General features: G+C 42.0%; 1 protein-coding gene across 1 annotated transcript in view; it reads right to left on the reverse strand.

The window, feature by feature from the left end:
- Positions 1-7112: 7112 nt before the first annotated feature.
- The window catches only part of gfra4a (GDNF family receptor alpha 4a), a 132551-nt gene continuing 126801 nt past the window's right edge, over positions 7113-12862 (reverse strand). Inside the window, exons 7-8 of the mRNA XM_015343811.2 lie at positions 10731-10891; positions 7113-8380 (exon numbers count right to left, since the gene is read on the reverse strand). Coding sequence (XP_015199297.1) covers positions 8246-8380; positions 10731-10891 — 296 coding nt within the window. The 3' untranslated portion in view covers positions 7113-8245. The remainder of the gene's footprint in view (positions 8381-10730; positions 10892-12862) is intronic.

A 12862-nucleotide genomic window follows, 5' to 3' on the forward strand; every position in this document is an offset into this window, starting at 1 on the left:
CAACTGAACGGGTCATTAGAAATAAGTACATTCAAAAGTCAGGACCTGGGTCTTCTGAAGGACAGCCCCTCGTGCATCACAGTCTCCCCAGTCACCACACGGGGGCATTATATCAGAGATTCTGATCCAGTATTTAGTTGGCCACACTCCCTAACAAAAGCCAGAACACCTTATGTGTTTTCTAGTTCAGGGGACACGATGTCAAAATCAGCTTGCAGAAGGCTGACAGCAATATTACAAAGGCTACACTGCAAGGTGCAACCTCTCATACACACCAAGAACAGGAAAACCACCTTGAAATTGGTCTGGAAGTGGCAAATATGAGCCAGGTGAGTTTTGGAATTAAATTTTATGGACAGATGAGACTAAGATAAACCTTTACCGACATACAGGAAAGGTTAAAGTGTGGTGACGAAGAGGAACTCTGGGAAAGGTGAGGTCATGGCCGTCTCTGCAACGGGCTTACATTAATTCTCTTTATTGGTGATGTGACAGAGTGGAGTGGGAGGTGCTGCAGCGATCACTGGTAAAATGTCAACGCCTCGGGCGAGGGGACAGAAGCACCAGTGTGAGGTTAGCAGGGACCAGAAATAATACAAGAAGAGTGAAAAGCTAACAAAGAGGAAAAAAGAAAGAGTACCCCCATGCTGCGTTACCTCCAGGCTGGGCTTAACCTACCTCCAGGGTTCACCTAAGATCGGACCCTTGCCACTGCCGCCTCAGGTCAGCCCCCACGGCTGGGGACTCGAACCCGGGCCTCCGGCGTCACTCAACAGAGACCGAGCCTCTTGAGCCAAGGGGAAATCTCCCGTCAGCCCAGCGGCCGTGGTCCCTGCTCTCCACAGGGAAGGGCGGTGACGTCACCTCACTGGTAAGCCGGCTCGCACAACCTGTAATGTCGACCATGTGCGTTACAATATTTAACAGGCACCATCGTGGGGAAAAAAAGCCGCTACCACAGCGGTGACCAGACTGGACTGACCCTGTTCAATAGCGTCCAGTCTGGAATAACACAACAAGAACTGAATGCGTGTGTGTGCCTGCCCCAGTGAAAGTGTGTGATGGGACAGGCGAAAAGAAAAATGAACAGAAAAAGAAAACCTTACAATTGCAATCCCCTCCGGGACTGTCGCTATCAAACTCCCCCCCTTCCAGGGGGGCCCTACTCGTCCCATCGGGGCGTGTGCAGTGTGCCCTTATAGGACCCGCCCAGCTGGGGCTCATCAGCTGGAAGCCCAAACAGCTGGATGACAAAGGCGAGGCTCCACCCTTCTACCAGGGTTCCGCCTCCACGTGATGTGACAATGATTAATAGTGGCTGCTGCGGGATGAAAACTGAGGTTTCAGGGTTTTTAGTCTTGGGGAATGAAAAGCCCAGATAATACTGCTAATCAGTCACACTTGTCTGTGGCCTGAAGGATGGGAAGAAAACTGCTTAAACTGAAATATACTGTAGAATATTTAAAAGAAGAGTGCCGACAGTTGCCTGAAGCACTCCTAATTATTTGCCGTTTTGAGACAGCACCCTTAACTTTGTACCCATGGACTGGCTGTGAAGTTTGCCCTGTGTTTATTGTCATTTTCTCTCTACTGTCTGAACAACTGATGGGGGAAAAAAATCAGAATGGTAATAAACTGGTCCAATACCGTTACGGCGAATTGCCGAATGGACCCTATGCGGCGATCTCAGAGCGTTAGACAAGCAATCCAAATCGCTAGACAAAGACGTAGTCGGTAAACAGCAAAACAGGCAAACATCCAAAAGACCAAGGGGGTTAAGAATAGGAAGTCAGCCAGAACAACAGGGTAAACAGACACTCCAAGAGAGAAACCATTACAGAGCGCTGCCTGATACTGAATGAGGGTTTAAAAGGAGTGGGGCGAGTTTAGTGAAGGACAGCTGAGACTGACCAACACGTGCGGCGGTGCTTTGTGGATTTAGCCGGCACTGGGGACGGGTAAGAGCGTTTTCTGGTAACAGGTTTCTGATTGCTGGTCGTAGCAAATACATGTGCTCTGGACAGCTATGCACCTTCTGAGATTACACTCAGCGTCTGTTGTATGTCTGCAGAACTTCAGGCAGGGGAGCTGAGCTACGATTGCACAGTTCATTTGAAAACGGATGGAAGGTACAAAAAGTACTTTTCTGTTATTTAAAAAAATCAGCTTCACAGCCCTTAAGATTGCAGGCATTCTACAGAAAATACAGATTTTCACCATCTTTTTCTAAGTGCTTATCTCCAAGAATAGGTTGAGTGCTTCTTTCATTTCTCTTCTGAGAGTGTCAAATTGCTGCATGTTGCATTTACAGTGCCATTACAGTGCACCATGTGTTCACCTGTCTTTATTTCCCTAATGCTTTGCACCTCTCGGATCACAAGAATCTACATCAGCAGCCTATCTTCACCCAATATTACAATTACCCTCCTCTTGGAGGGTCTCAGTTTGCTACAGAGTCAACTAATGCCATGTTTAGATTTCAGCTGATTTCATTGTGATATTAACAGAGTCATGTTCCTTTTGCTTCTCAAGATTTCCATTAAAGTGGCTGTTATACCTTTAAATAGCCCACAGTTGCCCTGTTTGCTCTTAAAAAAGGGGCTGCAAGGAGAAATTCATTTCTTCAGTGCCTTCTGCAGTAAGGATTTCCATTTTTTCTCCTGAACACTTAAAGATTTAGATTTTGGAAAATTGAAAGCAGCTAATTTAAAGCAGAATTGTGAGACAAATATACAATATTTTGGAAGATTAATATTATTTTGAAAACCTGTAAAGGAGATTTGTCTGATTGTTAATAAAGTTTGATTTATGTCAGTTATCATTTTCTATCAGTTATCATATCTCTGTCACATTTACCTGGGTGATGTACTGGAATTGTATGATCTAATTCTGATACATAATGATAACAACTAATTTGCCTAAGAGAACTGCACCTTGGGGACAGATCATTGGGTGTACAGCACTCCACACTGGAAGTCTTGACCCTCCTATTTCATCCAATTTAAAGACAGTAACTTTAGTTGATTATTCTGTAATCTGCCAACTTTGGTTACAGTACTCAATTTGGTAAACCAGCTGGACATTGGCATTAGTGCTTTTGTGATCTGCATGAGAAGATTTAATCTTCTTGTGAATTCTGACATTTTAAAGTTTCTGCTTTGCTGTGGTTTGTACCTTCAAGCAAAATGTCTTTAGAAGTTCCATATTCAGTTCAATTGAAAAGAATAAATACAGTTTCATTCACTAATGGTTTATGAGTTCACTCATGTCACACTCCTCAGCAGCTCATCTATGTTTCTGTATCCTGTACTGTTTAACATAAAGAACACTGGAAGAGCAATCAGCCTTAGCAGCTTTCGCTCTGTACTGCTCATTAATAATTCAGTAAACAATCCATCCTGAAAAATAAATGGAAGCAATTATTGCATGAACTAATTTGTGGTTATGGAGTTGATATTACAGAGCTTTTCAAGACCTTTGTGTGTCTGCACACTGAAACTAATTCAAATTCATACACTACACTCAACTTCCAGATGTTGTGGTAATTGGAGACTCTATCCTCCAGACCACTGTAACTGAACTTTTCATCAGGTATCAGACAACAACACCTTCCTGTCTTCCTGTAGATGAAGAGGTTGATATTTTCCGCAGAATATTCAGGCTATCAGCTAAGGCAGGTGAAAACAGTTGTTGTCCATACAGGCACAAACAACATTGGTCTAAACAGCACACTTTCCATCTATTACAAATTCAAACACGTTTTAAATGAACTAAAGAACTGCACCAAAGCAGTGGTCTTCTCAGCAATCCTACCAGCACCAGGCAAAGGAAAACAATGTCTCGAGTTAAACAGTCAATACAGCACACAGCTGAAGACAAGATGTGCAGAAGAAGACTTCAGCTTTCTGGGCTGCTGGGCCTTATCATGGCAAAGAACAGCTGTCCAATCTGTATGGATTACATCCGAATGAGGTGGACAACAGGGTCCATAAAAATATTCAGAAACATTTAAGTATAAAGGACGGGGAGCGAAAACTGAAGACATCCAAATGGAATATGCATGAGGAGCAAAGTCAGGAGAAGAAGCAAAGAGGAACCAGGTTAGAGGTCACAGCTGAATGATAGAAGTACTGGATCACCAGCTCCAGGAAGTGCAGGCTGGCCCACACTGAGGCAATTTTCTGACCCTGCTTTGTGATTCTGACAGATCTATAATTTGTTTCAAGTTAACCACTGACCTCATGTAGCTGGATATAGCACTAGTGGAGTCAGTAAATGTGTCTTATTATAAGCAATCAACAGCCATGTTCTGACATGTGGGTGGCCTGTCCTCAACCAAGGTATTATAGCAGTGTCTGCAGCAGGAACTCAAACCCACAGATCACCAGTTAGGGAAATTCACATGTGCAGTAGACAGCTGGCCTAGTACTGGTATTGGAAGAAGGTACTGGCCATAGGTTGCCATGGTATTTATGCAGACTGGAATGCACACAGGATGAGCCAGTTTAATTGAATGTTCCTACCCACCTTGAAATAGCATAAAGATGGTACAAATATTTGTTGGAAAACATTTAATTTAAAAACCTCAGAAGTATGTTCTTCTTTTTTTCTGTTTGTAACGCTTTGCAGAGCAAGCTTCACCTACACTCTTATGTGCAGTTTGTTTATAAAAATGGGAAGCAAGGTTTTGTTACTCAGGCTGCACCTGGAAGTCTCAGCCTGCAGGCTGTCATAAACATTTTGTCCCTTTCCCCAGATCTACAGAAATACTCAAGCACTTTTACAAATAAGCATTCAGGAAATTAGTCTTAATCTGCGTAGGCAGCAGTCATTCATGCTGTCAGCTCTGAGAAAGCATTACTGTCAGAAAGCAGTATATGCATGAATAAGCCTTGTACACTTTGATGTCTTTCAGAGATGAGGTTTTGGAGCAGGATTATGCATTTGAGGTAAACTCCTTGGTTTTTTGTGCCTGCATTTAAGTGCAACGCTCGAACACTGTGGAAATTCAGCTTCTTAGAGTGGCCCAGAAGTATGAAGAACAACACTCATATCTTAGAACATCTTTAGAGGGCATGTTTTTACCTTACTGATTCTTACTGAATTTCCATCTATTTCTCGTTCTCCAGCGATGCACTCCATTACCTTTCCTCAATCCTCAGAGCAGTCCAGAGCCCACACTGAAGACCATTCCTCTCATCCTCTTCCAGGACTCCAGGAGAGTCCATACATCCTCATGAATGTGCTGAGGCTGTCAAACATGAATCGGGTACAGTAACTCATTTTCAAGTGTACAGTACATCTCTACACCTTACTGTGACTTTGGAGACACTTCCCTGGTTTAGAAGTTTCAGCCCTGCTGTGAGTCTCAGCTCCAGCTGTCCAGGACTCCTGGAGAGCACCATGCTCTTTAATAACAGCAGTCCCTCTCAAACTGTGATGGTTATTTTTTATTTTTTAAAGATGCTTGTTAACAAAATAAAATGTTTAAGGAAAAAAGTAGGTCAGTTTAATAAGGCCATGGTTACTCACCACAAGCAATAAAACGAGAAAAAAAACATTTGAAAAGAATTTGATCTTATTTATGGTCACAAGTCATAAAAGAGGACATGGGGAGTGTATTTTTTCCTTCAAAAAGCAATGTCAATTTTAATGGATTCAAAAAAGTGTTTTAAATAAAGGAGGTGATCTGCTTTATTTGCCACGAAAGTGCAGCTCCACCTGTAATGACAGCAGCAATGACAAATAGTAACCCCACAGCAGATTTGTAAGAAATTGTTTCACCACTGGAGAGTGAGCTTTAGCGTGGCCAGAGTTTACATACCTAGAGTGAATATAGGTACAGGACCTTGGGTTAATGTCTCATTGAAAGGACAGAAAGAAGGAGACAAAGGCTGATTTCACATGAAGTCATGAATTTTCTTTTCTGTGCTTGGTTTTTTAATTGTCCTAACCTTACATACTTTTTTATCACATTTTTCATAATCTTTAGAAATATCACAAACATGATTCCCACACAGCAGATGCTGGTGGCAGAAGAAGACTGTGCAGTGAAGCTGTTTACTGTATACACACTGCTGTCACTTTATTTGACCTTTTCTGTATGTCCTGATTAGCACTGAATGGCATTCTGCTTTGAACATGCTGCGACCCATAAACATTATTGAGAAAACCACACCGCAGCACAGTTAAAATTGGAGGGCAATCATGCATTTGACTGACTTTTTGTTGCTTTGGCAATTCTAGATGAGTTGCTCCTGATTACAATACTTGACTACACACAACCACACTACTACATCATTAATGGCAACATTACAAACTCTTCAACATTAACATATCAGTTTAGAGTATACTATACCAAGGTGCAATTGTACTGGAATTATCAAGTCCTGGTTAAGAATTAATGAGTTATATGGTTATATATTTTGTATAGGGATTTTAACATATTATTATCTTGGTGAAATTCTCACATCAGTGTAGATGCCCATCAGGCTGGAGAATGTCTCAGTTTCTGCAGTGATAGCTGACAGAGAGTATGTGACTACCCCACCTCTTGGGAGACTAATCCTTTGCGAGCTTGTGATCACAATGAAAATCTATTACAATGAAAGTCTATTACAATGAAAATTTTGTATTTAAAAAAGCTGTGCATTTTGTCTGAGATGAAAGAGCCCAGGGATGGCTATGTGCGCCCAGTAGTGATGTTAACTGGAACTGAACTGCAAATGAAGACCAAGGTGAATAATGACCCAGAGAATTAGGAAAATTAAGAAAAAATAGTATAAGAACCTATCTGGATGTGATAGGTTTTCCATCTTTTTCACGTCAGTGAGAATCACACAATCTAAGCAGTGGCAGTCATACAGACAGACCTGAATGTTTTATACATATTGTAAGACTTCTACAGGGAAAACTAGTCACACCATCACTTGCTATGACCTGAGGCATCTGGAGTTCCTAAGGACCAGAGCTCACCATCCTGGCTGGATGGGATAGCCAATATAAAGCACGTAAGAGGTGTGAAAGATGGATGGCCCTGCAGATTGTTTCCTTAATAATTCATTGGTTTCATTTGACATGCAAAGCAAAAATGAAGAACACCACAAATTGAATCATCTGGTAGCTTTTATTTGCAGCAATGACATGTATCTTGATAAAACGAAACCCACAAGCATGTGTTTCTTGTGACTGAGCTCTCCTGTTGAAGCAAAGACAGCACCCCCGCCAGGCTGCTGCTCCTCATGGGGCAGCGTGGGCAGTCACACGCTGCCTGCTCTCTGCCAAGGCGCTGGTCCAGACACTATGCTATCCTTTGCTTTGCTCAAAACAGAAGTGGGAAAAAGTCTTTCCTGGCTGCTCCGGGAGCAGGTGAGCCCAGCTGTCCCAGAACAGGGAAAAGTCTTAAGGAGGCCAGAAACTCATGACTGCTAAGACTGAGTAGGTGACAGAAAGGAAAAAAGGGTACAGGCATCAGACTCAGAGCCCTGCCTTGCCACACTAGTGAAGGCTGTGTACTGTACATACTGTCCATAGCATCTATGATGGTCAAGCATGGAGCCTCTGTAAGTCCCCTCTGATGCACATGGCCATAAATTCTGCAGTAAACAGCTCACCCACTGCACAGTCCTTGTTTCTTCATTGGCATCTCACAACTTCATTTCCGTTGAGACACAATAAATATAATAAACATGTAAGGTATCGATTTTATTTTGTAATTTAAAAAAGTATCCAGGCAGTTAATTACTGTTGAGGTTTCATGACTCAATAAAATATCTTTCCCAGAATGACTAAAAATAGGATTATCATTGTAAATCCATGTTTGATACGGTCTTTTTTCAGTGTCTCTTTCAAAAGTAGTTGCTTGCTTTACTGAAGGAGTGATCTTGGTACAAAGTCAGTCCTCCCAGGAGTAACAAACAAGATGTCAGAGCACCGCAGCTCCGGCTGCCTTCCTACAGCCCCCCTCCCCCCGTTTACACACTGCACAACAGCAAAGAAGACATCTGGAGACAGGCAGCTTGGTGTCCTCGGTGCACCAACAGCAGGCGCCTTCGGGTACACATGGATCAGCTATAAACAGCCTACTCTTTCCCTGCCAAGGACTCCCAGGGGCAATTTACCCTCTGAGACAAAAGATAACAAAAAGAGTTAACTGTAATCTGGGAGCAATAAGAATAGTTGCCCCCCCCACCCCAATCCCAGCCCCCCAGTTCCATAGTAGAGTCCCACGCAGCCAGATTGTGCTCTAATGGTGCCAATACAGGAGGAGTGCAAGCAGTGGGCCCATCCAGACACTGTGGCAAGCAGAAACTGGGGCCTGGCTGGAGAGGCCTGGGGAGGGGCCTGTCGACTCGCTCCACAGCTTCCCCTTCTCTGTGGCCTGGGAGAAAGACACCATGGATTAACAACTGCCCGCCTGCAGCCTCACAACGTCCTCTCCTGCACTGTCCACACAACCTACCCCACCAGCACAAAGTCAGAAGGGTGGACGTAGCCCAATTAAATAAATAACCGCAGCAAAAAAGCAAGAGGCGGCTGCAATCTTCCAGGAATGCATTTTGATACTCCCTTTGTAATGCAGCCAGGGCCAGCAGCTCTCTGTCAATTTGTTCTCCTCGCTGTGGGCTGCAGGACTGAGGACTTGCTCCGCTCAGCAGGCAGATGTTTCTCCTGCCGTTCCCCAATTCAGTGAGCCTAGCAAGCTTTATTCCAAACTTGTGTTTCAGCAGCACTTCACTGAGGAACGATATTTCATAAGTTGCCATATTTCCTGCAAGGCCTGATATTTGCTGTCATAACTCTTTATTACAACATCAACAATCCACCTGGATTATTTTGTCGGAGCACTAAGTTCCTTACATACTATCAAGGCATTTTTACATCATCCGCTTGTCCCCTCAGGACATAGAGAAGTTTTCTACAAGTTTTACAGAATTATAATGTCATCTGGAGGAAGACAAAACAGAAACGTGTGATAGACACATAGCATGAGCTGTACAAACAATCCTATGCTATAGTACTTGTCAGGAGCCTTGAAAAATTAATTTGTCTGGCACTTTCCTTCATTATTTCAGTCTGTGACACGCTGGGGGTAAACATGACAACAATGTTGTGGCACTTTGTGATTTCACACTCCTACATGCAGTTTGAAACCTTTTCATTTTCAACATTGTCACATTTTTTTCTAATTGATGGTTTTGAATTCCTGTTGAGTTAGAATGCATCACACTTCCCTAATTATATCATCATTTTTATAAATATAATAAAGTAATTACTATAGCTGTTAAATGTTAGTTTATAGAGATGTACTCTTACGGTATGTTTGCCTACACATCTGGGGTTTTTGTGTCACAATTTTGTGCAGTCTTGTGCACTGCAAATGCATTGCTTTCGATCAATAATGATCATTTTTCAATGGAAACTTTGGGGAATGCATCTAGTTCTGTTTGGCCCTAGATGCATGTTTAGACTGAAGTGTGTTTAGATATGAACCTAAGACAGCACACATGCTATACTGTATTTGTGAAGAGATGTGAGTTTCCATGCAGAGCTCATCTAAATCAACTAAGATCTTATAGTCTGCAGACTTACAGTACAAATGAAACAACGTTAAAGCAAATCAGTACTATTGGTGCAGATTCTTTAAAGTAACAGCATCCTTTGACTTAAATCATACAACAAAGTTCTTTGCCCGGGGTAGTAAATGATTTGTAAACACTACCTTCAGCTGCACAGGACCCTTTGGAAGGTTCTGTATTAGAAGTTTCTTTCTGACTGCTCAATAAGAATCGAGGCTCTCAGGACAAAATCTTTTCTCCTGTCTTGCCCTAATACCATAATAATACACAGACTATGACTATGACAATGAGCTCCACTCACTGCTATAGCACCTGCCCCAGTGCACTTTCCTCTGAAATTTGAACATGAATGATTCATTCACTGCGAGCTCACAGACATCTGACAGAACCAGGGGTTGGAAACCTCGATCAACTAAATTCCACTTATCTTTAATAGCCTGCAATGCACATCCATTTGACAAGAGCCCAGGTTCAAGATGCTGTGCTACTATGTTCCTTGCCAACTATGATGCTATTTTCTTCACCAGCTGTGATGCTATGGTCCTAGCCGACTGTGATGCTATGGTCCTAGCCGACTGTGATGCTATGTTTTTCCTTGACAGTGATGCTATGGTCCGAGCTGCCTTTAACACTGCTTTCCTTGCTGGCAGTAATGCTATGTTTTTCACCTACTGTGTTGCTATGTTCCTAGTCGACTGCGATACCATCGTCCTCCACAACTGTGATGCTATGGTTCTAGCTAATTGTGATGCTCCTGTATGTTCTTTGTGGACAGTGATGCTACTTTCCTCGCCAACTATGAAGCTATGTTCCAAGGCAACCTGTGCTAAATCTGTGCAAAAATGTTCTGTGCAACATTAACTTCATTGTCTGAGACATTTAGATACCTGTATTTCAGTAACAGAATGATTTATGATCATGCATACTACAGATCACTAAAATCCATATATTCCAGTAAACAGTGTCTTAGACAAAACATGCTATAACCCGAATCTGCCTAAATATGCTTTATTATAATTATATTATTTTTAATTATCCAATTTCTAAACTCTGACCTGCTGGATGGCTAAGGAAACGCCTGAACGGTTCAATACACTAAGTGGCAGGACCCTGTGCAGAGAGCTTTCCCCTCATTATATCACTACCACTTACCTGGGTAGGAATCAGCTGGTTCAGGAGGTTCTCTTCTGTTTCTGTGGGAACGGAGGGCGTGATGGCAGCACCTCCCTTGTCTCCTGCAGGGCTGGGCTGTGCTGATTGATTAGGTGATGCATTCAGGTCCGTCCCATTGACGAAAGCTAAAATGGCATTTCCTGTTCCAATAAAGACACAAAAGTGTTTTTTTCACTGTCTTTGTATTTTGGACATTGAAAGCAGATTATTTGTTGGTTTATTGTTGGTCCAATAAAAATGTATCTAAATTTTTCTCTTTCATTTCTGAATGCTCATGTTGATAAGCAGAAATTTCAGGTTTCGGGGCTCATGTTTGAGATCCTCATTGCTGCCTACAGAGATATAATTTTAACATTGTCACACTATTTCTGCTTCTTAAGCAAATCAACGGTACCTGCTAACTTGAAGTTTACACCTTCTTAATTAATAGCTCAAACAAAGCTTTACTGTCAGTGTAAAATGGGCTTTTCTATCTGAGATTTAACACTCTTGTTACATGTCATTTAAATATAAAGATCAAGGCAATTAACAACGGAGAAACTGATAATTGTGACCTGCCATAAAAGGGCACAATTTAAAGACAAACAGGTGATACAAAGAAATAGTCTTAGAAGTCTGTAAATCATGTATACTGTATGTAAAGGCACCCAGTTAATTCCCTAAGAAAACAAACTGGCATTTAAGATATCGAATGGAATCCAAGTAATGAGTCAAAATCAGGAAAGTTCTGTATCAGCAAAGTCATAGAAAACAATTTTGTGGTACATCCAGCTCCTATTGTTTCTGCTTATATGGTAGCTCCCCAGTCTGCCCCTGGGCCCATGGCCCTTGAGAGATGGGTTTTAGAGGGACCCCGCTGTCCGGAGGAGCCTTTGGCCTGTATACTTGTGTGCAGTGGCAGTGGCACAACAAAGAATGTCCTCTTTAAAGCAGGAACCTGCAGAATAGCTGGTGAGGATTAGTGGAATACTTCCTCTCAAGGGTTGAACCTCTAGCATTTCCTAAAGTTCCCATTTAACTCATCTGATGAGTCAAGTTTTCACTTCTCTACCTGCTCTGCCGTGCAGAATGGCTGCTGTGTGACACCCTTGTGGGGCTGCACTTCAGTAGTGAGTGAAGTGGGTCCACTGCTACATGTGAAGTGATTGGAGATCATTTGGGATGAATTTCTCTTTTTAATAATGCAACACGTTGGGCTGTGACATTGTGACTGTTAGTGGGCACCAGCTACTGGCATGGCGGATCTACTTTGATAGGTTAGGCTTCCCATATTAAACTAGCCTAACCAAGTGGAAATTTGGTTTACATATGGAAACCTCCAACAGAAGATTGAGAAGGTAATGAATAATTTTAGAAAGAGTTGTTTTTTTGTTTTATAATCACACATTCCAACAATCAGAGTGACGTGCTTCAACCCCTATTTTAAGGGGTCGACAGGAGTTAGTCCACAAGGAACAATGAGATCTCCAGCGTTCAGCTTATTTCAAGAAATTACATGCCGCATCTGAGCATTAGAGCTGACTTCCACTGATGTTGTCTAATGATCTGTTAAAAGCCAGAAGTGTTTTTCTTTAATGTTGGGTCAAGGCCAAGATGAATATGAAAAGATAGTGCAGAAGTTAATAATAACAGCTGCTATTTTAGATTTCCAAGCACTGTATACATTACTACAGTACACCCAGTAATTTATTTGATTGATGTTTCTATGTAAGGCACTTTATGTCTGGAACAATTTATACAGATTGGAATTTTACTGGAGCAATTTGGTTAAAGTACCTTATTAAATGGCACAATAGCAGTACAATATAACCTGGGATTTGTAACCGCAATTTTCCAGTTACACATCCAGAACCCTAACCAATACTCCAGTGTGCTGTTCTTCTGTAATGCATGGAACAGTAAGTATGATTAATTTCAGCAACGTATACAAATTCACCCCACTCTCGGTTCTGTTTTGCCTGCTTACTTGTCAAAGAAGCTTCACAGATGTTTATATAATGAGTATGCAAATTAGCAGAAAAAAGGTGCTTTTTGTCCATCAAACTGCAACCTTTGGGGGGTTATTTTGATCTGGAGTGAGACCCATTTTAATCAAATGGATGATGTCAAAG

This window comes from Lepisosteus oculatus, chromosome 1, assembly GCF_040954835.1.
Source record: "Lepisosteus oculatus isolate fLepOcu1 chromosome 1, fLepOcu1.hap2, whole genome shotgun sequence".
Classification (NCBI taxonomy): domain Eukaryota; kingdom Metazoa; phylum Chordata; class Actinopteri; order Semionotiformes; family Lepisosteidae; genus Lepisosteus; species Lepisosteus oculatus.